The sequence below is a fragment of the Mustela lutreola genome, chromosome 6 (genome assembly GCF_030435805.1).
Source record: "Mustela lutreola isolate mMusLut2 chromosome 6, mMusLut2.pri, whole genome shotgun sequence".
In the NCBI taxonomy this organism is placed as follows: Eukaryota; Metazoa; Chordata; class Mammalia; order Carnivora; family Mustelidae; genus Mustela; species Mustela lutreola.
Genome location: NC_081295.1, coordinates 145,214,992 through 145,242,183, shown reverse-complemented (window position 1 = coordinate 145,242,183; position 27,192 = coordinate 145,214,992). Strand labels below are relative to the sequence as shown.

The window sequence follows — 27,192 nt, the reverse complement described above, 5'->3', positions numbered from 1 at the left end:
TTACTGTCCTGGCTCTGACTCTTCACAGCATTTAACCCAAGGTGGTCTTAGTTGCCTTGCTTGCTTAAGGTATTTGATCTTAAATTAAACTGCAGAAATCTGCTTTTAGGTATGACCTTTGATTCCAAAATGCAAAAGAAGGCATATTTTTAAACCAAAAATTAGTCTTTTTACTGTTTTTTAAAACTTTATTCCAGAGAAGGAATTTTGTTTTGGGAAATAGAAAGATCATAGGTGATGTGATTTTATTTGATTCTTGTTAGATTTTTCACAAACATTAATATTGAGATTTTCTCTTGAATAAGAAATCTATTTAAAATGTGAGATACTTCTTAAGAAAAGGGTACTTCATGAGAAAATCACGTTCTAATTTTAAGTAAATTTTTGAGACATTTGTCAGTATTCATTTATAAATTTCATGTTTATTAAGAGCCGTTAATATGAGTTCTTTAGTTGCCTGGGTTTGTCTCCGGGCTTAGGCCATGTGACCTTATGCAGATTAATATTTCTGTGCCTCAGTTTGTAAGTAGGACCACTGTAATACCTGCCTTTCTTTGGTTGGTAAAGTAGACTGAAATGATGCATGCAAAGTTCTTAGGTGACTGCCTGGCACATAGTGAGTATTCATTCCGTGTTGTTAGCCAGTCTGGGCTAGATGCTGGGGATGCAGTGGTAAAAAGTCACTCCTTTAGAACAGAGGTCAGCCCGCCACAGCTCATGATCCAGATTGGTCTCCTGTCTGTGCTTTAAGTCAAGTTTCTTGGGAACAGAGCCGCCCCCCATTCCTTTGTGCGATGTATACAGTGCTTTTCTGTCCAGTGGCAGGACTGAGTGCTTGTGACGGAGACCGTAGAGCCTGGAGAGTGAAAGATTTACTCTCTGGGTCTTCATGGAAGTATGCTTCCCTCTGGTCCAGTTTCTAGCATCTAGAAGATAAAAATATTATTTACATACTGTTGTACTTCCCAGAGTGGGTCATTTCTACCCAAAAGCTGATACATCTTTAGTTTCTTTTTCATGAAGGTGTTAAAAATATATATTTACTGATCATAGAAATAGAACTGGAAAGGTTTTTATTTGAGAAAATAGTTAAAGGAGAGACAGTTCAGTATCTAGGTTAATTTAATTAGAAGTTTTTTTACTTTGTTTTATTGAAAATCATCAATTGAAGATCACTTTTTGAAAAGCCTTTTGACATATCAGAAAATTATAAATATAAAAAATTGTCTTCCAGGTAAAATTTAAATCTGACTTACTAAAGTAGCATCTTTTTGTGGTCTGAATGTGTACAGGTTGTGGTAGCCATTTCAAAAATATTAATCTCTGGAATTGAGTTGGGTTTTTCATTAGAATTTATGGTAAAGACTGAGGATTTCAGTAATTATTCAGTAATTATTAACAAAAAGGAATTTTGGCTAAAACTGTAAAAGTAGACCATCTTTGCTATAGGAGATATCTTTGAGGAAAATAACTTCTTAGGCTGCTAAATTATGATTAAGATACTAAGATACAGTTGGTAATATTTTATTAAAATACTCTATGTTGTTTCCTGTATCCTTTTTAGTTTTCTGAGAATTTTAGAATAAATTTTCATATTTGGCCTATGGTCACTTTGCTTTCTATTTATTAATGAAGCTAAAAGTAATCTGTTTATGGGAAGCTTAGGTGACCACGAGTTTTGCTTTCCTTTTGACAAGCCAACATGAATTTACTAGTTTTTAAAAGTCATAAAGGTGGGACTTGACTACAAACCCCTGTTTTTACACATTTATTAAAAACCATATAATAGAGAGGCTTAGTCAGTTTGTCTTTTAATTTTGTTACTTTATTTTTTTTTAAATATTTTTAAAGGTTTATTTATTTATTTATTTGACAGAGATCACAAGTAGGCAGAGAGGCAGGCAGAGAGAGAGAGGGGGAGGCAGTCTCCCCGCCGAGCAGAGAGTCTGATGCGGGACTCGATCCCAGGACCCCGGGATCATGACCTGAGCTGAAAGCAGAGGCCTTAACCCACTGAGCCACCCAGGCACCCCAGTTTTGTTACTTTAATAGAGTCAAATAGTTGTGTTTTCTGATGGTGTACAGCACAATAACAGAGCCATAGAATTTCACGTCGGAAGAGGCCTTACAAGATGATTCAGTGGAAATGCCCTCAGTGTTTAGATGGTGGTCCACATAGGAAAGGTAGTGGTGTTGATGTGGGGTTTTTTTAGGTTTTTATTTTATTTTATTTTATTTTATTTTATTTATTTGACAGAGATCACAAGTAGGCAGAGAGGCAGGCAGAGAGAGAGAGAGAGAGAGAGAGAGAGAGGGAAGCAGGCTCCCCGCTGAGCAGAGAGCCCGATGCGGGACTCGATCCCAGGACCCTGAGATCATGACCCGAGCCGAAGGCAGCGGCTTAACCCACTGAGCCACCCAGGTGCCCCAAGGTTTTTTTTAGGTTTAATGTGTGTTTAGACTGGAAGAATTGAGAGTAAGTGACTATCTCCTGTTTTTCTAGAGCTCAGTCTTTTTAAGCATATGAATGAGATCCTACAGAAATACTTGGTGTATTTATTATTTTATTTTCAGTGAAGTAATGTATTTAAATATTAGAAGAGAGATTATTAAATCATCAGTTTGGGATGCCAGTAGACTCACTCCTCTGACTTGTATCTGAACATGACTGTGGTGAAATTACTGTCAGAGGACATTCATGAGAAATTCTCAGCTGTATAACCCTTGATCCCTTGAATGAGGAATTGAGTTTTTTCGCAGAATAGTCAAGTTATTTAAGAATGTACTCTCATGCGGAAAAACTTCTTTTTAAGAAACAAAAGTACTGTATTTTGCATCGTTCAGTTTTTTTCCCTTGGTAACAAGAATTCCCTTTCCCCCAGAATTACTTAAAAGCTAAATGTAGGTGAGGAAGATTGAGTGGTAAGGCTCAATAAAGCAGCGTGGGTTTTGGTCAAAAATCAAATGTGACTGTTTTGCAACCGGTTTTCTTATAAGGTTCTTGACATAGCTTAGAAGATCTGTCTGAAACCAAAGTCCTGGAGGCAGGCGCAGTACTCCAGAAATAACACTGCGGTGTGACTAGCAAGGATGTTGATCTTGAAGGGAGATAGAACATTCTCTCTCAGACCTCTGTTGGTGTTACTGAGAAAAACACTGGTCTCACTATTTAATTCTAGGTTTTGAATTTTTTCCTTTCCTTCCTTTGCCATTCCTTCCCTTGTTTTCAGTTTAAATTCAGCTTGTCACTATCGTCTGCCTTTGAAAAACCGTGTCTAATGCCACTTTTTTGGTTTTTGTTTTGTTTATGTTTTAGGTATTGCTTTCACCGACCTACCGGTAAGACATACTTTCTTTTAAAAGCTGTTTTGTATTTTTAATTAAAAGAAGCGTAAAGAAACTGGTATTAAACGTGTTTGGAATTCTGTCTCACTGATATTTATCAAGTTTATATGCGATGCATAGACCAGAGATCCTTTTCCCGGGCGCCAGGTGCCCTGGCACAAGGGAACTGTGTAACTAAACAAATAAATCAGAATTGGTTACTTAAAATACACCTTGTACTGTCACTGTCACTGCGTTCAGTTGAAATGTGTTTCTTTGGTATCGCTGAACAGTTCAGCAAGTGACTGTGCCACGGATGCTGTGACCGTGCTCCAGACCAGGTGAAGGGCTCCGTCCTCTTGACGTATTCAGTCTGGGGACTAGGAGTAAACAGGACGTTAAGGACAAATAAACTATGACATTGTAAAGCGTGGTAGGTACCTTTTAAAGAAAGAGCAAGAGAGTGGGGGAGTACCAAAGACAGAACGTGGACTATACGGTTCACTCGTCTCTGCCAAGGTGTGCAAGGGGGCACTGGAGCAGAGGCCCGGAACAGAGTGAGGGAGTCAGCAGAATAGGTAGATGGAGCAAGAATGGCCCAGGCAGAGAAGCAGGTAGAGGAGCTGACTAAGTCAGGGCTCCACAGAGGGGACGAAGACAAGAGTGCGCTAGGTGAGTCCAGGATCGAGGTGGGGCAGGGTGAGCGAGCTCATGGACACCTGGAGGGCCACTGCAAGTACTTGGGCATTTACTCCGCCCTAAATGCAGACACTGCAGTCTCCATTCCCATGGCGTAGCTTCAGTTTTAAAGGGTCGCTGACAGCTCTTTGAAAAGTAGACTGGGACAGGGATTTAGGGCAGAAGCAGGCAGACCTGGGAAGAGGCTTTTGCAGAAATTCAGGCAGCAGGTGATGGTGACTCACATCGTTAGAGATTTGAGGGCTTTGACTGTGGATACCTTATTTACCCAGGCGAAGACTGCCCATCGTAACACACATCATATGTAACACTGATGGGGAAGGACCTAACAAACTAGGATAGGATGCTTTGTTATCACTTAAAATTGTTATTTTGTATTCACTGAATGATCTCTTAGGGTATTTAAATATAGATTTTTTTAAAAAAATTTATTTATTTATTTGACAGAGAGAGAGAGAGAGAGGTCACAAGTAGGCAGAGAGGCAGGCTCCCCGCCGAGCAGAGAGCCCAGATGCGGAGCTCAATCCCAAGACTCTGAGATCATGACCAGAGCTGAAGGCAGACCCTTAACTCACTGAGCCACCCAGGCACCCTTAAATACAGGTTTTTAATGTATAGATTTTAATCAGTATCACTTGTTAAACACCTGAAAATAATGAATTAAGGAATATAGATTGGCTAAGGTATTCCCCAAACTTCATATTTAGAATCCAGTCTTTTAAACCACTTTTTTAGAGTTGATGTCTGTGGTTTTCTACTTGATGCTGACATCTGTGCCATCAAGAACATTTCCTGAGAGCTCTCCGTTATGTCTCTTGCATTTTCTCCCAAGCTTCCGATTGCATTGTGCAGGCTCTGATGCTGTCCATTTTCAGTATTACCAGAAGGCACTACAACAACCAGGACTCTGGTATTTCTTTCTTAGTTCGTCTGTGCATATCTTGTTGACTAAAATGTCTCTGAGGTAGCAGTTATCCAGCTGTTCCACCAGGAAAAAAAATGAGTGAAGTTCCAGAATTTTCGGAGAGCCACACCTGTGCATGCAGGAACAGCTGCCTGTGTACAGATGTAAGGTGCCACTGTTTATAAACACTTTTCAGTTTCCGAGATGTTTTGAGAAGGGTGACAGAAGAATCAGAGGCAGAGGATAGTCATCCTATCTATAAGTTACTAATGTTCCTGAAGAAAATTCTAGGGGGAGAAAAAACAGAAGAAATAGAAGTTATAATAGAGAACAATTTTGCTAAGCCAAGGAAAATTCGGAGTCTAAAATCAACATGCTCACTAGGAAGTATTATTTGATAAGCAGTATGGGAACCAGTGTTTATCTTTTTGAAAAAGTTTGTAATCTTAGGATTTTGTCTTATATTTATGCCAAAGTAAGTTTCAGGTAAATTAAAGAGTTAAATTTAAAAATAAAAATAAGTATGTTTGGAAAATACCCCAACTGAGAGCCAAGAGGATTTTCTGAATGAATTGGATGTGAAAAATACGAGAGAAAATAGGACCTTGAGATTCTTGGCCTGGAGGATGGAAAGAATGGTGATGCTGCTTACTGATGCAGAGAGGGCTGTATATAGGCAGAGCAGGTTTAAGGTTGGGGGGTGGATCTGGAGATCAGTTTTGGATAAGTTTTTAGGTTTTTTTTTTTTTTTTTTTTAAAGATTTTATGTATTTATTTGACAGAGATCATAAGTAGGCAGAGAGGTAGGCAAAGAGAGGAGTAGGAGGCAGGCTCCCTGCTGAGCAGAGAACCTGATGCGGGGCTCGATCCCAGGACCCTGAGACCATGACCTGAGCCGAAGGCAGAGGCTTTAACCCACTGAGCCACCCAGGTGCCCCTGGTTTTGGATAAGTTAAATGGAGTTCCCAAGTATACAGTTGGCCATGTAAGCCTATAATTCAAGAGAGTGATCTGGGCTGGAGACAGAATTTGGGGAATCCTTGGCATTTCTGTTTAATGTATGAGACCAGGTGACATCCACAGGGAAGTGTGTGTAGGCAGAGAAGAGGGGCATGCATGTTTGGGAAAAGAGAAGGAACCAGCAAAGGGAGATTGAGAAGGAGCCTACGGTGAGGTCGGAGGAAGACTTAGAAGGGGGTGTGTCCTCAAAGTCAAGTGAAGAAAGCCTCTCTAGAAGCAAGGTGAAATCACCTGTGTGAGATGTTCCTGTGATACCACGTGTAGGCTAAGAACTGAGAATTAATTACGGATTTAGCAGAGAGGAGGATGCTGGTGACCTTGACACAGAGTTTCAGCAGACTGAGTGATGGAGGAATCCTCATGGAAAGAGTTTACTAGCGAATAGGAGGAGGGAAATCACCAAGTAGGGACAGGTTTGTGGAGGATTTCGACTGAATAGGGAAGAAGCAAGTGGCATGTGGTGGCTGGTGGCAGATGTGGAGGCAAATGAAGATTTTTTTATTTACCAGGATGTTTATTTGCCGATGAGAATGATTCCAGTAGCAAGCAGATGAGTTAATATAAAGGGAGGAGAAATAACGCAGTCCTCACACCACTTACTGGACGCACGGGGCTGCAGTCACGTGCTTAGGAAGGGGGGACTGCGGGTGTGGCCAGTTGGAGGTGCGGGTGGGGTGTGTGTGGCTCAGATCTCTCCAGGGGCTGCGGGGCGGGCGACATTCGGTTCTCTTTGCAGTTGGCAGAAGGGCTCACCTGGGTGGGTGTTTGGTGTTTTGTTTTTTTACCCCTTTTGTGGCCTTAAGCAAGTAAAACCAACCTGTTGGAGCAAGCAGTTGTTCGATGAGCTTCTGTTCCTCACTTGTGCAAGTGGTGATAATTTGGAAAAGGCTAAGTGGGTTGTAGACATGTTGACTATTTTTGTGTTTTCTTCTGATTATTTTTGTCCCATTTGAGAGTCACTAGTCCTGTTTTTTGCCTTGTCTATAATTAATCAGTGAGGATACTCAGCTTTGTAGCACCAGTGGGTAAAGCTCCCACGTGCAGCACAGCATTCTGCTACTTAAAAAGGAAAAAAAAGCTAGTCTTTCCCTTAAGTGTCCCACCAAAGAAGTGTCTGTATGTTCTGTACCTGTGATGCCTCACTAGCGGGTCGTAGCATTACATCCTGGCAGGGTATTTACAGAACAAAAGTTGATCTAGATGGTTGCACTCATCATGGAACCTACAGTGTTTACACGCCTTTGAAAACCTGGTATCTTTTTCACAATGATCTTTCTTCACCAGTTCGGGAAGTGTCCCTCTGTAAACTCACTCATTTTGGGATTAGGTCAATTCCTTTTGTTACAGAAGCTGCTCTCATCTAAAATGATGCTGCATTCCAGATCTTGCTGCAGATTTGAAATCTACTTTCCATAGATACATTATTTGCTTTCATTTTCACTAGAAAACATCTTCAAAACAGAACAAAACTATACTATTGAGGATATGATTTTGTGTATCTTTAGCTTTTGAATATTTTTAGGATCTGTATTTTTCATAGGTTAATAGAAATTAGGAGATCTTTTTAAATTCTCTTCATAGAGGCTTAAGTTATTCTCATTTTTGTGTAATTCTACACAAGAAGGGGTGATTTTTTTTTTCTTTAATTTATAAAGTTTCCTGGAAAACATTATTTTACATAAATCCACAGCCTGGATTCATGCTATATCATAGAAGAACCTTGAAAGCATTATGCTGAGATGAAAGAAGGCAGTCACAAAAGACCACATATTCTATAATTCCGTTGATATGAAATGTACAGAATAGGCTGATCTGTATTGTCAGAAAGTGGTTGTCGGGGGTTATGGGATGGTGGGCAGGAGCGGACTGCTAGGTGCGTGGTTACTTTTTGGAATGATGGAAATGTTGTAAAATTAAATTGTGATGATTGCACATCTCGGTGATTATTCTGGTTGGTTTTTTTTTTTTTTTTAAAGATTTTATTTATTTATTTACTTGTCAGAGAGAGAGAGAGAGAGTGCAAGCGCACAAGCGGGCAGAGTGGCAGGCAGAGGTGGAGAGAGAAGCAGGCTCCCTGCCAAGCAAGGAGCCTGATGCAGGACTCGATCCCAGTCCTGGGATCATGACCTGAGCCGAAGGCAGCGACTTAACCGACTGAGCCACTCAGGCGTCCCTATTTGTTCTGTTTTTAGAAATCTATAGTCTAGCAAGTGAAAAAGTCTTTTACATTATTTTTTAAATGTGTGGTCCAGCCAGTTAGGAGGTAATTCCTTTCTCTCTAGTTCTTCAGGTTTAAAGTTGAGTAAGTAGTATAAAAATACACTTACTTTTCATTGACCCCAGCTAGCTTTACCACGCCCAGTTTCTTATTGAGTTTTCCTGATTCCAGAAGTTATATATAGTGTTAAGTATTGAAATACTGATAATAAATGTTTATAAATGCAGAAATGTACAAAAGAGAAGTTTCTCATAATCCCAGCCTGTTTAGATGGCTCTGTTGACTTGAGTGTAGATCTTTCCAGGTCTGTTTTTAAACTTGTATTAACCAGTCTGTCTATTATTTAAATGTTTACAGAAAAGGTAGAGTCATAGTTTATGTAGTCTCTAGCTTGCTTTCTTCATTTAGTAATATATAGGACATCTTTCTCTGTCAGTATACAGATTTTTTACTCTTATTTTTTATAGTATCTTATTGTATGATGCACTACCGCAACTTCTGAGATGCACATCGTTCCTATTTTGACATGAAATGGGGGTGCATCTTAGGCCCTCTGGCCTGTCAGATTTAGTAGGCAGTGTGTTTTCTTCAACGTAAAATGATGGTATATCTTATTAGAGTCTGAGTTTCAGTGAGTTTGGTGGGTAATACCACCTGTGAGTGGACATTCTTTTTAATATTTTGCTATAAAAATAATGCTGCAGTTGGTATATCTTTGCACATTGTTTTTCTGTTGGATTTCATTCTTACACATGAAATTGTTTTGTCAGTTTTAATAGACTTGGCCAAATTTCTTTCTTGAAATATTATCAGTTTACATTTCTGTGTATAGTGGCTGAGAGGGCTTATTGTCTCAACCTTCAGTCAACATTGGGTATTTTCAGTCTTTTAAATCTTAATCTAATGTGCAAAAAACCACTCTTCTTGTTTTGATTTGTATTTTAGGAAATTGAATGAGGTTAAGTGTCTCTTCATATTTTCATTGTCATTTTATATTTCTTCTGCAAATTGCCTGTATACCCATCACCACTTAAAAAAAATTTTGAGTTGGCTTGTTAATCTTTGTCCAATTGTGAAAATATTGTTTGCACTGAGAATGTTGATCTTTTCTCATATGTGCAACAGGGTTTTTGCTATAAAGTCCGTTTGTCTTGACATTTATGGCATGTTTTGTCACAGGAACGTTTTACACTTTTTTAATGGCACAATTTTATCACTGTTCCTGAATGTCGATTATCTTTTATAGTGTTATGATTATGTTCTTGAATTTGTTGGGAAAATTTAGATTAGCAAACAAAACATCTTTTTTAAAGATTTTATTTATTAGGGAGAGAGAGAGCACAGAGAGGGAGGAAGAGGCTTGCTGCTGAGCAGAGTACGAACAGAGGGCTCCATCCCAGGATCCTGAGAGATCAGAGCCGAAGGCAGACACTTAGCTGACGGAGCCACCCAGGCGCCCCAGGCAAACAAAATATTTCTAAAGCATCTTTGGGCAATGCTGAATATCAGAATTATAAATTCTGCTTAACAAACAGGATTGCCTTGCATTTGGTGTTCTCTTTATTAAGAAGCTTTGACCTTCTATACTTTTGTTTTAAAGTATGTCTTAATTTTGTAATGGAGTTTAATGGAAAGAATACTGTGCTAGAAATGGTGAGGCTTACATTAATTGCTTTATGTCTGTCATGAAGAAGTTGTGTGGTTTTTGGCGCCTGGGTGGCTCAGTTGGTTAGGCTCGGGTTTTGATCCTAGCGTCCGGGAATCGAGCCCCACATCTGGCTCCTTGCTCCAGGGGAGGCCTGCTTCTCTCTCTCCCACTTCCCCTGCCTGTATTCCCTCTCTCACTGTCTCTCCTTGCCAAACAGATGGATAAAATCTTTTAAAAAAAAAAAAAAAAGAAGAAGAAGAAGAAGAAGGTAAAAAAAGGTTGTGTGCTTTTGGATAAATCCCTCCCACTCTTTAGGTCTGTTTTCTCGGTGGTGGAATGAGAAAGTCTCACGCTTGTTTCCAGCTCAAATTGTAAGAACTTGCTAGTTTTGTTGATTAAGAATCAGTACATCTGCATACACTGCATTACCATTTCTTTCCCAAATCCACTGTGGATTCTGTGGTTCTGTTTCTCAGTATTTTGACACAGTATTCCTTTTGTTTCTGATTCTGGTGGCTTGAGTGATCAGTTGTTTCTAAATACATCTCAGCTTTTTGCTGTGAATTCTGAGCATCTTACAGTTATATCCAAATTATCCCCTCTCAGTCTCTACCTGATTTTGTACTGAAAATATTTGTAAGAACCATTATAGCAAAGAAATAAGGTGTAAATACAGTGAGTGGTGTTTGAAGTAGGATTTGGAGTTTGTAGGAAGGAAAACTAAACTTAGATCTGGTGTCCGATAAATCTGTGTTCCAGTCTAGACCCAGGGCAAGTTCATGACCCCCAGTCCTCAATTTCTTTATCTCTATAATGCAAACAGTGATTATTTCCCAGGATTATGTTGATGCTTAAGCCCTGCTGTTCAGTAGACATTCAGTAGCTCATGCCCACTTTATGTATAACAAATAGTAATAGAGCCAAAAGACTTTGTGTATTTTTTGTGTACTTGAAGCTGTTAAACTTGATTGTCTAGCCTCAAAATCTTGGAGTATATCTGGATGCATTCCTCTGTGAAACTGAATATTTAAATTCTTTTCAACTCCAAAAATATGTGCATTTGAGTCATTTGTTTTTATAAGGAGAACCCCCACTCTCAGTGGCACTGTGTTTTGCTTAGAATTACATTCTACCACTGCCTCTTCCTAATGGTGTGCCAGATGTACAGAGGAATGGAGTTAGGAAACTTAAAAGTAGTGTGTGCCCAGTTAGGATTGTACTTCTGGGGTATCTGGTCCTCACATGCCATTTCTAGACATGCATCATACATATATATAGAAAGATAGGTCTGAGTTATGTGTTTAGATTTTAATCTTTGTAACTATTATATGACCTGTTCTGAAGAGCAAGGTTTGTGTTTTTGTTCATTATAGGTAGGTGTAATACCACACAGCCTCTGAATAAACAAAATAAGTGGCTTAGGTTGTTTCATATTTTTTCTTGATAATCACAGCATAGGAAGTGCTGTTTTTCATCCAGCCTGTAATCTATTTTTAGATTACAGAATATTTTAGATTCTGTAAAAATTGGAATTTTTAGATTACAGAATTACCAAATACAAATGACCACTTGTATTTGGATGATTTCCTTTTAATTGTATTTAGATCATTTTTCTTTCTCTATTGGTTTTGACTGCAGTTTTAAATTACTCTAGAAGTAAATTGTATTCTGTTATTTTAAAAATAGCATTCGTGAAAGAATGAATATGTCTTTAATATAAAAAGGATAGATAGATGCCAGTGGAATGTGTTGTCTTACAGCCAAATTTATATCCTACCGTGGGGCTCCAAACACCAGGAGAAGTCGTCGATGCCAATTTTGGGCAGCATCCTTTCGTGTTTGACATAGAAGACTACATGCGAGAGTGGAGAACCAAAATACAGGCACAGATAGACCGGTTTCCTATTGGAGATCGGGAAGGCGAATGGCAAACCATGATACAAAAGTAAGTGAAGAAATTTGAATGGATGTTATTATTCTAAAATATATTTCTTATAAAACATTCTTTCAGCATAAAAGAATATGTACTGAAGCTTTTTAATCTAATTTATATCCTAATAATCTTAGTGTATCATTGATTATACGTAGATCTCTGGAAAAAGTAATTTACTCTTCTTAAAAATTATTTTTTGTATATCCTAATAATTTAAATATATTGATTATCTTTTAATCGCTATGAAAAGCAGTTCACGCTACTTAAACAATTAAAAAATCATTTTATATTTGGTGGCACACATACAAAATTATATTTTAGTCTGACATACGAATTTAGTGGAGGAAATAAAGTGACACTAGATCGCTTAGGTTGATTGATTTGCTATCCTTAGTAATTGGAGTTAATGCTTTCCATAGGTCAGTTGATTCTCTTGAAATAGTGCCGATGCAAAAGATAAATTCAGGAAGATAATTTTAGATTGTGTAATTCAGGAGCTGTGGGCTTTTGGGTATGAACTTGGCTGTGTTCAGCTGTAGTTCTGATATGGATGAGGATAAAGAAATACACAGTAAGAATAAGCATCAAAATAATGGTGTAGTTAATGTATTGGAATACAGACTTGGTATGAACATTTTGTATTTCAAGATTTGACTCATTTTTTTTTTCCAGTGAATCGTTTACTCTTTTAGAAGTAATATCAACTATTTTTGCTTATTAGGATCCCTGTCCCGTTTTTGCTGAATCCGTTTATTATTTTTCATGTAGATTCAGGGAGGTTATAGTTGGGCCCTATTCTAAATCGGAAAATCTGACCAGAAGCCTCCAATTGAAGGAGTTTTAAAAAATCTTACTAATTATTTTTAATGTAATTTACTTTTACGTGTTATTATTAGACATTTAAGAGGCAGCAAAAGAAATAAGATCAAAGAGTTAGGAATATGGAGTGAGGATTCCTAAAAGTAGGATAAATACTTCACAGATTCCATAATAACAGTGGTACAGAATCAGTTGGGTAGCAGCAGAGCAAACAGTGGGTGTCCATAAAGGTATACCATAAAATGAACAACCTTTATCTCAACCCATTCCTTATGAAAAAGTAGAATTTCATTGGATTGGAAGTCAGGAAAATATAAGTCCTGTGATAGTCAACTTTATAAACTATACCTTTGCCAGAAGGCTGGAGATGACTCCTGGCTGTCCGTAGCACTAATTGGTAACTCTTAATAAAGCTTGAAATAGTACAGACTTAAAAAGTAAGTAAGTACCAGTAACTGTAAGTAGTCATTTCCACTGCTGTTGTCTCACCCAAGAAAAGAGCAGAGACTTCCAGAGAGCGGTAGTCTGACTGTTCGTCTTAAATATCTGTGTAATTGCTTTGAACAGTTGTACATTTAAAGACATAACAAAAGTTTTTGTCTGTGTCTTTTGGAGGCGATAATGATTGGAAGATACGATGATGATTCTGAAAACATGCTTCTTCCCAGGAGCGATTATCTGGTAGTGCACAACCTGTGCACTGGTATTTTTTGCCTGCACAGTTGACAGGAGAGCAAAGTCCGGCTGACAGTCATTTTAAAAGTTATTACCATGAGTTAGAGCTCGGATAAGTTGCTCTCCCAGGGTCACATCCCTTTCGTGCTTTAAAAATGGTCACTGCTGAGCATCACAGCAGGGCAGTAGTAGAAGAAACATCATTTCTCTTCATTCTGTAGCCAGAGTCCAGTGCCTTCTCCCATCCCCACCCCATTCTTTATAAAATTGACTCTCACCATGTCCTCCTAGGAAGTCCATTTTTAAAAAGCTCTTCCCTACCCTTTTAAACCTAATTTGACCAGTTAGATGAAATAAAATGAAAAATCTGTTTCTTGGAGATTTCCCCCTCTGCCCTCTCTCCTGAATCACTGCTTCCTGCCACTTTCTGATAGGTCCTCAGTCATGCCAGAGGGAGGCAGGTTTAGGAGTTGAATATTTGGGTTAATATTGTTGAGTCATACTGTTTCTCACCTTTTGTAGTTAGATATCAAGGTGTTTTGACCACTTGATGACATTTTATAAAACTGTTCTCTGGAAGCGTGGCGCTTCCATGGGAGTCATACTTTCATGTCCAGTGACGTACAGTAATCTCTCACGGACCGTGATACTGATTGAGATGAGAAGGGTAGTTTCTCGTTGATTAGTATTATCACCCGCATAGGCCTCGTTCTGAAAGATCGTCTCTCGTGTTCACGTTACTATTTCTTGTGTTCACGGCTGGTAGATCCCATCTCATGTGACCGATGAGTAAAGAAAGTAGTTGAACTCCATGACACGCAGAGTTCATCTGCTACTTAAAAATCGTCGTATTTTATAAAATGCCAGCACTTCACTGGGATAGGTCGTACAATAAAGATGAAATAGAAATTATGGTTAGTAGGATTGAATATGAGGCTGGGAAGTCACAGGAAGGCAGCCAGGGATCAGGGGCCGCCAAGAATCAAGAGTCTGCCCGTGACTCTCCTCCAGTGATAGTCATTCTTCCGGAGAGTGCTGGTAGCCTGGCGTTGGCAGTTCTCTTTGTGGACATACTACATGACCAGAACAATATGATTTTTTTTTTTTTAATTTTATAGTTGAGGTTCCTAAAGCCTTATTTTAAAGGGAATAGGTTTGTTTTGTAACAGCAGAGTAGATCTTGTTTTATATAAATTGTAGTATGAAGCCTGTATTGTCTTGACTAAAAGATGTGTGTTTCTTCTTTTTATTTTAAGAATGGTTTCATCTTATTTAGTCCACCATGGGTACTGTGCCACAGCAGAGGCCTTTGCCAGATCTACAGACCAGACCGTTCTAGAAGAATTAGCTTCCATTAAGAATAGACAAAGTAAGGACCCTGTGGTGCATGGATAATACTTGTTTTCAGATTATAGGTTTGGTTATATTGACTTTTAGAAATTTTATTTTTTAAGTTAAAAAATTTCAAATATACTAACTTAAAATTGATGCCTCTGAAATTTATTTTCATTGACATTTTTGAAGATCACCTTACAAAAAACTCACATAAGACTGTGTTAGCATTCTGGATATGGAAAGATACAATTTTGGAGAAAGTTGTATAAGAAATGTTTACCAATCTAGGAGATAAATAGTTGACACTTTTTTTTTTTTTAGTTGGTAAAGTAGTGCCATGACTAGATATTAGTGCAGATAATATTTGAAAGAAATGTAAATCTTTGCATTATTCCAGTTGTTGTCTAAGGATAGCATTGATCTTAAGTTTTTTCCTGCTTCAGTCCCCGGGCCTGTGGCCAGAGCCAGGGCCCGTGCTGGCGGGGGCGAGTCCAGTCCGCATGTGGCTCTGCCGCAGTTTTTTGCCCTCTCGCTGTGGGTGTTAGTCCATCGGGCCGAGTGTGGCCTGGTGAGAGGACAGGCATCAAAACACAGCGGGATGGGTGAAGTCAGGATGCTTGCGACTTGCTTTAGCACTGATTCCATTGTGTGGTCACTAATCGTATGCTTGCCTGCGGTCTCACTATGTAACCGAGCTCTGACAAACGGGAGATGATCGTGTACTCTTTCTGTGTACTCATCATCTGATTTGGCAAATCATCCAACACCCAGGGAGCCCTCAGTGAATGTCGAATTCAGATTTTACTCAAAGGCTAGCATTCTCATAGTACTGGGGGCAGAATGTTACATATTTGATAAGACATTTTGAATATTTTCTCTAATGTTTGCTATGGTCTTTAAAAAAAAACACTTTCTTGAGGTATGATTGACATATTAAAAGCTGTACATATTTTTAGTGTGTGTAACTTGATGAGATTGGGAAAAGTATTCTAAGGCTGGCACCACCTTGTAGGCTGTAAACACAGTATCTAGTACCTCAGTACGTCTTAACAGGTATTTTTCCTGTATTACTTGTATATTAGTTTGTGATTTTTAAAAATAGTTTATGAAATACCTAATATTTCTAGTTTTTTAATATGTCCAAAATCTCTCGTTGATTGCCCAATAGAAACTATGATTTTAGAAAAAGAAATGGAAGTTAATTGCAATAATTTATTTAAAGTATTTTTTTACCTTTCTTTTTTGACGGCCCTCTTAAGTTTATGTTACTACTCCTAAAAAATTGATCTCTTGCTTTCTTTCTCTAACTAGGAATTCAGAAATTGGTGTTAGCAGGAAGAATGGGAGAAGCCATTGAAACAACACAACAGTTATACCCAAGTTTACTTGAAAGAAATCCTAATCTCCTTTTCACATTAAAGTGAGTTTTTAATAAAAAGCTACTACATTATGTGTGTGTGTGTGTTATATATAATCAGAATTATTTTCATGTTTTAACAGTTTTAATCTTTGTTTCACCTTGTTTCAGGTATTAATATAATTTTGTAATATAGCGCATTTAAGTAATAGATGATTTTTAAAAAACCCTGTGTTGGGTTTATAAGCAGATGACATCTTTTACTCTGGTTGCTCTTCTGTTACGCTGGCTATATGTTCAAAAGTGTTAAAGTCTTCTTTAGAAGATGGATTATCTGTTTCTCTTCCCACAAAGTTATTGTAAGTCTGTGTAATTTTGGAAAATTGTGGTAAAATATACATAACATAAATTTGCCAGTTTTACACGGCAGTTCTGTAGCATTAAGTACAGTCACACTGTTCCGCAGTCCTCACCAGCCATCCGTCTCCAGAACTTTTGTCGTCATCCCAAACGGAGACACGGACTTCCTATTTCACCCTGCCCACAGCTCCTAGCAACCACCATTTTACTTTCTCTCTCTATGAAATTGAATTTGACTACCCTGATACCTCATCTAAGTGAAATCACAACATATTTATTCTTTGTTACTGGCTTGTTCCTCTTAGCAAAATGTCCTCAGAATTCATCCATATGTAGCATATGTCAGAATTGCGTACATTCCGAAGGCTGACTGATAGACGTTTGGGTTGCTTCCACTCTGGTGGTCGTGAATCGTGCTGCCATGTACCGGGTGTACAGATACCTGTTGGAGTGCCTGTTTCCAGTTCTTCGGGGTGTATACCCAGAAATGGAATTGTTGAACTGTATGATAAATCTGTATTTAATTTTTTGAGGACATTAATCCTTAGAATTCAATAGCCCCGCACCATTTTACAGCCTCACCAACAGCCTAAAAGAGTTCCAGTTTTTCCACATCCTTGTCAACACCTTATATTCTGCCTTTTTTATTTTTTTTAAATAACAGCCATCGTAATGTGGCTTTTTTTGTTGTTCTTTCTGAATCTTTATTATTTTGAAATTTAGGTGTCATTAAGCTTAATATTTCCTGTCTTCTAAGTATCAGAAACCCTTTGTAAGCCAAATGTTAGAATTATTTTGCTTTAGAGTAAAATTTTAAGTGTGGTCCATTTTGGTGAAGAAGTTGCAAAAGGACCTAGGAATGAGGAACAGTGGGGAGCAGTGCTCTGTGTCATATGTCCAGGAAAGCACATCCTGTTCTTAAGTACTATTTGACTTGCTATCGGGTGCAAATATTATTTGATCAAGTTTTTTTTAACTTCAGAAATGAAGCCCATATTGATTTTATTATACTACAGAGAGATTGTCATTTTCTCGGTAACTCTTGAATAAAGGAGATACAATGTCTTTTGCTTTACACTCTGATTTTTCTGGAAAATTTCAGATTTAAGCAGTACAGTATATGAAACCACAGGTAATATTTTTAGTATACAATGGAAAGGCTGTACTTAGTGATAAATACAGTTTTTTAAAATATTTCGTCTCAGAAATCTGTTGTACTAAATAAACTGTTTGAAAATAAAGTCAGTTTATCTTTTGTTTTTTTTTTTAGAGTGCGTCAGTTTATAGAAATGGTGAATGGTACAGATAGCGAAGTACGGTGTCTGGGGGGCCGAAGTCCGAAATCTCAAGACAGTTACCCCGTTAGTCCTCGACCTTTCAGTAGTCCAAGCATGAGCCCCAGCCACGGGATGAACATCCACAACTTAGCATCAGGCAAAGGAAGTACTGCGCATTTTTCTGGTGAGACTCAGTGTTACGACAGAACTTAACAAGTTTTTACCCTTCTTTGTGCTTTTGAACCAAAATTTAAAATGTTTAAAAATCTGGGTGTTTGCACCTAGCCGTTTTGCACGCAGGCATACTTGATCTCACCATGTTCTGGAAGACAAATGGTGAGTGGATCAGATGGATGTTTTTAGCACCAGGAAGGTAACGTGAAGAAGGGGTGGCTCTCAGGCTGGGTTTCGAGCAGATCTTCATAACATAGGCCAGCATCTGAGTTGTCTTTGGAGATGAAGTCATAGACGTTCAGTGAAGCTAAAAGGTCACCATGCGTTCCTGATGAAGTAGAAACGTGGGAAGGGGGTGCCGCGGTGGTGGTAGCTGTAGTCCGCCCGTCACCCCGCCTCGCTCGGCTGCCTGCTTTCTCATCCGCTCCCTGCCAGCAGGGCGAGGGTCTGCTCTGCCCCGTTCTTTTCCTCCTGGCCCTTTACGGGCTCCCTGGTCTTCTGTCTTCAGGCTTTGGTGTTTTCTTAATGACAGTTCTCTCCTTTTTTGTCATATATGACATCACTTCTCTAGGTTTGTTTCGGTTTTTCTTAGTCGTCTTTCTTTGCTTGTGTCTCTCATTCCCGTTCTTCCCAAGGGATTCTCCTGTCTCTGTGTGTTCCGCTTTCTGAAAAGAATCATTTCTTTTCCTTTCATAGAGTAATAACCCCTTTGCTTTTCCTCCATTGGCACATAGCTTTCTCCGTTAGTGCCTCTCATTTTATTGACCTCACTGTATCCTTCGTCTCCGTCTGTCTCAAAGCCCATACATTGTCTCAGATGTGGAGAACGTCTTAGCTTCGGGGTATTTATATATTAGATGGGCGTGATGAGAACCCTGCCCTCCTGGGGGGTTGTGGGGATTAAATAAGATCCATAGATAAGCCTTCAGTGAATGTTAAGGAAGATAGTAATTACAGCCCACAGTTAATATCCTCGGGTCCTTTCAGAGAAGTTGTTTGTTTACTGTTTAAGTAATGCATCGACTCTCCTACATTGTGAAAGTTTTAAGTGCAAGACCAGAATATGGGTACATTGTTTACAACTTAATTTAGTGTGTGTTTCTGTGTTCATGCATCTTTTTCTTTGTTTCCAGGTTTTGAAAGTTGTAGTAATGGTGTAATATCAAATAAAGCACATCAGTCATATTGCCATAGTAAACACCAGTCATCCAATTTGAATGTACCAGAACTAAACAGTATAAACATGTCCCGATCACAGCAAGTTAATAACTTCACCAGGTACGTGATCTCCCTAGCTTTTGCATTACTATAAGCAACCTGCTTGTAAGTGTCATCATTTTTAATAATTTAGAAAAATTGAATTATATGGTCCATAATAGGGCCTGGGAGTTCCCAAGCCCCAGAGAATACAAGGGCGGGCAGTAAGTTCCCCAGAGCTCTTCACCCCCCGTGTGTGCGCGCGGCCTCCTTCCTTTGGTCCTTGCTCTGACTCTGTGTTCCCTCCTCCGCCTGCTGGGACTGTAAGAATCCCCTCTGGGCTCTGCCTTCTTCTGGTTTTCCTGATGGCACTGGCCTCTACAGATGGTCACATAGATGCTGTTCTTATATTTCCCAGTGAAGTCACAGTGGTCTGTTTACTCTCCAGAAGTAACATTGACAACTATTTTTTTCTCTGTGTGGGGTGTTTTTTTTTTTTTTTTTTTGGTGTAAATGTATAGAATGTTTCCTGGGTTCCAAATAACTTTGTGAAGAATCTTTTCTGAAAGCCTGTGTTTAGAGAGCTTGCTTATAGCAGCAGATGGACCTTAAGTCATTTAGTAATAAACATCCAGCATGAGTGTGGTATTGAGGAGCTGTTGGGTGTCAAACGTTCTGCTAGGCGTGGTCTCTGACTTCCCAGAGCTTTGAGAGAAGGGATGTCTGTTTGACTCTGCTAAAATCCTGCATCCGCTCAGTTGCATCCGTCCAGATACCTGGACCTGAAGGTTCATGGAATGTTACCGTTTGGATACGAGTATATGAGAGCAAGCTCTTACGAGGTCAGCCTGCCCGGATCATCCAGCATCTGAATTCACTTTGGTTCAGGACTAGCAGAATGATAAAAATAATACAGATTAAAAAAAATCACGGGTAGATTTTATCATTCTGTTGTTGGTTTGGTCTCATTACCTGAATTGATTGGTCGCAGTGCTTGCGGGGGGGAAATATTCATCAGTGCAAAACTTTCTCACATGGAATCTTAATGGAAAGATGATTCTGGAGAGAGGCGTAGGTATAAAAACCTGTATTTGTGATTTGGGAGAGTAATCAGAATACCCACATTCTCTCTCGACTTACCGAAGGGATCGTGTTGGGTGGTGGGGCTGCAGGGGGGTGTCCGCAGAAGTGGTGTGGGTAGAGTGGTGGAAAAAACGGCCATCTCGGGCAGAGGAGATTAGGGTAGCCTTTCACAGGAGCAATGACGTACTAGAAAACAGAAGATTAGAAGACTGGGTTGTAATCAAAATTATGCATGGAAATGGAGGAAGTTAAGACTTTTCCTTTAGGTCTTACCGTCCTATATAGCACGTCTGTCCTGTATTGTTGGTAGAAGGGTCTGTCCTTGTCTGGGGGCAGGACTGCGGGCAGTTCATGGGTTAGTCTCTTAAATACTCTTCATGGCAGGAAGTTGCTAAAGACACCTGTTACCACCTGAGTTCAGGGCAGCATGCTCACTGGAAGGGTTTGGTGACACAGAGGAAAGGAAGCTTTTAATCTACTTTGAACTACTGGGGCACCTGGGTGGCTCAGTGGGTTAAAGCCTCTGCCTTAGGCGCAGGTCGTGATCTCAGGGTCCTGGGATCGAGCCCCGCATTGGTCTCTCTGCTCAGCGGGAGCCTGCTTCCTCCTCTCTCTCTGCCTGCCTCTCTGCCTACTTGTGATCTCTGTCTGTCAAATAAATAAAATCTTTAAAAAAAAAAATTTTAACTGCTTTAAACTACTAAACAGTTACATTTATAGGTGGTAAAGTCGTCCTTACAGTGGGATTGCAAAGTAGGCGAAGATGGTATTAACTGTTAAAACCATTTTACAGATGTAGAGCTGAACACCAGAAGTGCAAATGACTTCTGTGGGGGTCAGTTTCAATAATCAGGGGCTAGTAAGTTGCAGAACTGTGACTACTTCCCAGGATTTCTGACTCCCAGACTTGTGCTTTTTGCATTATACTGCACTCTACCCTCTGCCCATCTGAAACGCTGCTCCCTACCCCCCCTCCCCTACGTCTGATCCAGCAGGCTATAAAACTTAGTCCCTTTATTACTCTTGAAGGATGATTTCCTCGATTATGTCCCCACTCAGTGTTGCGTCACTCCTTGTAATTAACTTTCACCATCTGAGTGCTGATCCTCTGTTCACCCCGGGAGGGCAGAGACTGCTTCTCCCGAACACAAAGCACGCTCTAAAGCTCTTCTTAAATGGGTTTCAAATGAAGGAATCCCTCCCAAATACTACATTGTTTTGTCAAAAGAGGAAAAAAAAGTTTAGTATATTTATTAAGATGGCTAAAAACTATGATCTTAAGAATTTCCATTAAATTAAACATTATTCTCTCTAAAATTTGATTTGTCCTACCCATTCTCAAAGTTCATCAGGATAGAGTAAACCAGGGCGCCTGGCTGGCTCAGTCAGTTGAGCATCCGACTCCTGATCTCGGCTCGGTCTGAGCCCGCTTTGAGCTTCGTGTTGGGCAAGGAGCCTACTTTAAAAAAAAAAAAAAAAAAAGTAAACAAGTGTTTCTGACTGATGGAGGAATCCTGGGCCCATTGCCCCGTTCTCCCTAGATCGGTGTCTTTTCCCCTGACATGTGTTGCTGATAGAAGCCGCACTCTCACGCGCACATACTTCACCTCGCATGCTGTCCCCGAGGTGTTGCCTGTGGTTGTGTCTGGTGGCCTCATGCGCCGAGCGCTTTTTGCTCATCTGCATTCGGTGTTGCTTTTTTCTCCCACAAACGAATATACGTTGCTTTTTAAATGAGAAAAGTACAGTTTAATGTATTTGCTGTATTTTCAACAAGTGTGTCCTTCTGGAGTGTGGAATCCTTATGTAGATTTTCATTGGAGAAATCTTTGAGAATAGGTGTTTGTCGTGCTTAGAGTGCAGGGGTGGGTCGAGGTGGGTGGGGGGACGCGGCGGCGGCGTCAGCGTGTCCACATGCGGGGACTGGCACCGCGCTGTTGTCAGGAAAGGAGACGCAAGTGAAAGGAGCAACCTGCGTATCCAAAGTGGCATTTTTAAAATTAAGGTTTGGCAGATTCTTAAGAAAGAAAGAAAGCCCATGGGAGGAAAATCATGTTGGGTGCCGACAAGGTCTGAGAGGACCAGACAGAGCGCTTTTCCAAGTCATCGTTTACTTCTGTGGGAGGCTGTTTCTGAGCCGCGAGGACACATGCTAGAAAGTGACTATTAAGGAAGAAATCGTCTTAGGAGAGAGGATTATGAGGGCAGCAAAGAGGTGAAGCAGCACCCGGGAATAGTTTGAGAATGAAGTCGCCTCCCCCCTGCCCCCCCATTTTCCCTGAGTGCTGGAAACGCACGCAGCAGGGTCAGGGTGGGGGATCTTGGGGCAAGGGCTCATCAGCGAGCAAAAAATGAAGTGCAGAACTGAGTCGGTAAGATTGCGGGAAGTATGTGAAAAAGTTTGTCCATACTGCTAGAAAGTCAGAAAACCCCTACATTTTAGAACATACCCTTTTCCCCTTCCCCATCCAGAAGTACAAATTTGTTAAGGGCAAGCTACATACTGGCTTTGAAGACGTTCAAGATTGAACTAAACACCTTTTTTTACAGATTGCTATCGCCTTGTATTATGAAGTCAGTATATAAGCAGGCTGTATGTAGTGAGTAGTAATTTATTTTAAACTAAGCTACAAGTATGCGATTTCTAAAATTAGGTTTGTTTTTTTCATTTCCAGTAATGATGTAGACATGGAAACAGAGCACTACTCCAATGGGGTTGGAGAGACTTCATCCAATGGTTTCCTAAACGGTAGCTCTAAACATGACCACGAAATGGAAGATTGTGACACCGAAATGGGTCTGCAGTGATATTTCTTACATTTTTAATAAAAAATGATGACTACAAGGTTATGTTTTTACTTGTATTGATTCCCAGCTGATGAGCATAAATCAGATTTTAAGATGTATGTGCCATTGGATTTGACAATCGTACATATAGTACATATTACCCAAAGCGTCCCTTGGACGTGGGCTGCTCGAGGAGCAGAGGCGCTTCTCAGTTTTCCAAGCGGGATGGTTTCCCTGACTTCAGTGCTGCTGTTAATGCAGCCGCACTCTTGATAGTGTTTACTGTTCTGTAGCATGTTTGGGGCTGGAGGTGTGAACAGGTTTTATACTTACTTCAGTGTAACCAGTAAAGGCCAGATCGGTAGAAATGATTTTATAAATTCTAATCAGACAATTTCTTATGTGGATTTAATGTGAATGTACGTGCCTTATGCATAGTTCGGTGCCGGGCACATGGTAGGTTCTTACGTGTGACCGACCCTTCTCCTCCCTACTGCCCAAAAATGATGTGACTGAAAGCACATTAGCATATATAGTTCTGTTTTGTTAATACCTTGTGTAAGTAAATCGTGCCACAAAGTTAAACCATTGGCAAACTCTCCTATCAGTTGGAGAATGAAATTTTGTTGGGAGCCTCAACATTATTATTTGTCTGAATTGCATGGCAACATTAGATTTCTGACTGTTTTGATGTCAAAAGGTCTGTATTGAGGATTGTTGTTGAGGATTATGTGTTCAACAAAGAATTCATTTTCTCAGGCAAGGGGTTTAATTTAAAAGGCAGCCTCGTTTTCCTGTGTCAGATACCAACGGCTTCAACATCCAGAGAGTAATTTAAGCACAGTGATTTAAGAACAGGGGCTCTAGAGCTAGAGGACCTGGATTCAAATTCTGCAACTGCCACTTACTAGCTGTGTAACCTTGGACAGGTTACTTAAGAGTTCAGTGCCTCAGTTTCTTCATCTGTAAAATGGGTACAGTAATAACAACAACGCCTGCAGGTCATTGTGAAGATGAAATAAGACAATCTGTGAAAAGCTAATAAGCACAAAGTAAGTGCTCAGTAAATGTTAATCATAGTCATCGTTAGTCATCCATACAGTTACATTATTGATCAGTGGTTGGTGTCCACCAAGATAAATATATATACCATACAATTATTTTGTAAAAGTATGTGATTAACCCTTTCGATAACATGGTGTCTTCTGTGTTTCTTTGGAGTCATTCAGCTTTTAGCCAAGAGGCACCCTATCATTCCATCTCTGTTTGGTCAGAGTAGCCTGAGAGGCAGTTTCTGACTTTGTTCCTTTCTTCTTAATGCTGCTTAATGTCGTGTTAGAGATTTGTGCTTAACTTCTCATAAACCTTTCCCTGATACCCTAGGTGCCCACCACACAGGAAGGTTGTCACCTGACTTTCAGCTGCGTGCTGGGTTTTGGAGCCTAGATTCTTGAGACTTAGAGGAAGTAGACCTTTTAAAAAGCTGCAGCGTTTCACACTGAATTAAAATAAAGCCACATGTTTAGATAAACTATTAGGTAGTAGTTCCTAAATGAAATGTACAGACTGTTATAAGCAATTTATGTTCATTTCTTCATTGTATTCCATTTATTAAGGTAGTAAAATACTCGTTTGTTTCGCTTACAGAAGTTGATTCGAGTCAGTTAAGACGCCAGTTGTGTGGAGGAAGTCAGGCCGCCATAGAGAGGATGATTCACTTCGGAAGAGAGCTGCAGGCCATGAGCGAACAGCTGAGGAGAGAGTGTGGCAAGAACACAGCGAATAAAAAAATGTTGAAGGTAGATTTGTTTTTCCTTGAAAAATTAGAAACGTGTCAAAGGAATTCAGTTGTCATTTTGTGAAACACTGAGTCATGGTAGGAATTCCATTCGGACTTCCAGTAACTAATGCGGATTACATCCCCGCTTGCCACCCGTGCGCACTGTTTACCCTCTCTGGACTTACTTGTCTGGTTCTGTTTTCTTGGCTATAAAATTGGCAGAGTTGGTAGAGGTGTGGGTTTGCTGGGAAAGATATAAACTTGAGATTATTTTTATTTCTGCAAACACCACGCAGGGCTGCAGCGCCTTGAATGTCTCCTGCAGGGTGTCCGTTCTGATGGCGATTGCTGCGGCCTTGGGTCATCTTTCAAAACAGGGGGCGGCGGGGGGGCGGTGTTGAGATACACTTTCAGAACTCTTCTGGATTGATGTGTGTGATGGGTGGATGGCAAGATGGATAAAATGTCAGCACTTTAGGATGTCAGCCAGTTTTACAGATCGGTTGCAGATGGATGAGTTTTCCCCTGCCTTAAGTCAGCATTGCAGTCCGTTGTAGGGATGTTAAGATTCTTTAGAAGACTTCTTTTTTTTTTTTTTTAACTCTTAAAGTCCCAATAGCCCTTTGAATCTGTGGAACATTAACCTAACCATTGTGATTTTTTTCTTTTTCTTTCTTTCTTTGGTAATCCTGCATTAGCAATAGGTTGGGCTCAGAGTTGATTCCTTGTAAATAGTTTCTCTGGAATGTTCTGTAAGAACTCCAAAGGACAAAGGGGAGATGCGAGCGGTGGCCCTGATCCCATGCCTGGGTTTGGTGGGAAAGAGCAAGGCCAGAGCCACCCTTGCCTGCCCCAGACTGAGACTTAGCGCGCCAGCCAGCACTGCCTGGTAGCACCACGCCTGGCATGAGGGCAGCAGACAGGCAACGGCCTCTTGTGCTGTGGCCTCGGTGTGGCACCTGCTGTATAGACGGAGCATACCTGCTTAGCCTCAGAGCGAATAAGGAGCCCCTTACCTACAGCACCAGTGGCCCAGGCGGGAGGGGCGGTGGCTTCCCTGCACATGCGCCCGACAGCCCACCTGTTGTTTCCAGTGGGGGGGCGGGGTGGCCTTAGCCAGAAACGGGGGTTAAATTGTGGTTTTTATGCTAAGTAAAAGAAAATCAGTGGAATATGTAATTTAAACAATTTTTTATTTAAAATGTTCAAAACAGGGCACCTGGGTGGCTCAGTTGGTTGAGCAACCCCCTTTGGCTCAGGTCATGGTCCCGGAGTCCGGGGATCGAGTCCCGCATCAGGCTCCCAGCTCCACGGGGAGTCTGCTTCTCCCTCTGACCTTCTCGCCTCTCATGCTCCCTCTCACTGTCTCTCAAATAAATAAATAAAAATATTAAAAAAATAAAAAAATAAAAATAAAATGTTCAAATCATTTTTTGATTTGGGACTGCAAACTGGTGCAGCTACTGTGGGAGACAGTTTGGAGGGGTCCCCAAAAAGGAAAATACAACTACCATATAATTCAGTTATTCCACTGCTGAGTATTTACCCAAAAACTGTGAAAACAGTAATTCAGGAAGATACATGCACCCCTGTGTTTACTGTAGTGGCATTTACAATCGCCACCTTATGGAAGCAGCCCAGGTGTCCCTTGGTAGACCAGTGAATAAAGATGTGCTCTGTGTGTGTATATATATTTGTGTTATTTATATATATACACACAGTGGAATGTTACTCAGTCTTAAAAAAGAATGAAATTCTGCCATTTGTGACAACATGGATGGACTTAGAGGGTATAATGCTGAGTGAAGTCAGTCACAGAACTCCTATGTGGAATTCAAGAACTGAAACAAACGAACAAAGAAAAGATAAAAGGGCTGTTCACTACAGAGAACAGAGGGGAGGTGGGGAGAGGGGAGGTGGGGCGGGAAACAGGGATGGGGGCGGAGAGCGCACTTAACGTGATGAGGACTGAGAACACATAGGGTTGTTCAAGCTTGTGTTAACGTACACCTGAAACTAATGTGACTCTAATTATACTGGAGTTTAAAGAACACAAAATAAATAAAAATCAGACATCCATGTATTAGGGAAATGGCTGTCCACATTTGCCCTCTGAGATGAAGAATTCCTTGAGGCCAGAGTAGGTCTTCGTTCCTCGCCCTTTAACTGTATCTAATGCAGGTGGCACCTAGCTATTTAATGATGATTATTCAAAAGAGTTTTGTTCCTGTGAGTGATATTTATTTTTATCATACTAGTAATTTTAACTGTAATCTGTCTATTGACAATCATAAATCCATTGGATATTTTTATGAAAAATAACTTTCAAAAACTAAGGCCAGTGGCAGTGCTTTATATTTGTACGCGTCTCTTGAAACGCTGGGTATGTTGGAGGGTAAGCTGCGTTCTCCCCCTCCCGGTATGTCCGCGCCGGGAGCCTCTGGAAACCCTCCACCGTGTGGGTGCGGGAGTGTGAGAGCAAGACGAGACCAGGTATCTTCGTTTCCTTATGAAAGCAGTTCGGAACTTACAAGACATCCTGAAAGGGTCCCCAACGGGACCCCGGTGTCTCTGGAGGGTCCTGGGAGCGCTCTTGTTGGAG

At 40.3% G+C, this 27,192-nt stretch overlaps 1 protein-coding gene across 3 annotated transcripts in view; it reads left to right on the top strand.

Moving 5' to 3' along the window:
* Positions 1-27,192, top strand: part of RANBP9 (RAN binding protein 9) — an 88,493-nt gene that overhangs the window by 51,528 nt on the left and 9,773 nt on the right. Inside the window, exons 5-12 of one of the 3 annotated variants that reach the window (XM_059179315.1) lie at positions 3,317-3,339; positions 11,574-11,758; positions 14,497-14,609; positions 15,887-15,995; positions 17,563-17,753; positions 18,877-19,021; positions 22,699-22,820; positions 24,458-24,609. In XM_059179315.1, coding sequence (XP_059035298.1) covers positions 3,317-3,339; positions 11,574-11,758; positions 14,497-14,609; positions 15,887-15,995; positions 17,563-17,753; positions 18,877-19,021; positions 22,699-22,820; positions 24,458-24,609 — 1,040 coding nt within the window. Of the gene's footprint in view, positions 1-3,316; positions 3,340-11,573; positions 11,759-14,496; positions 14,610-15,886; positions 15,996-17,562; positions 17,754-18,876; positions 19,022-22,698; positions 22,870-24,457; positions 24,610-27,192 lie in introns of those variants that run through there. The other 2 variants (XM_059179316.1, XM_059179317.1) reach the window with 2 other exon arrangements.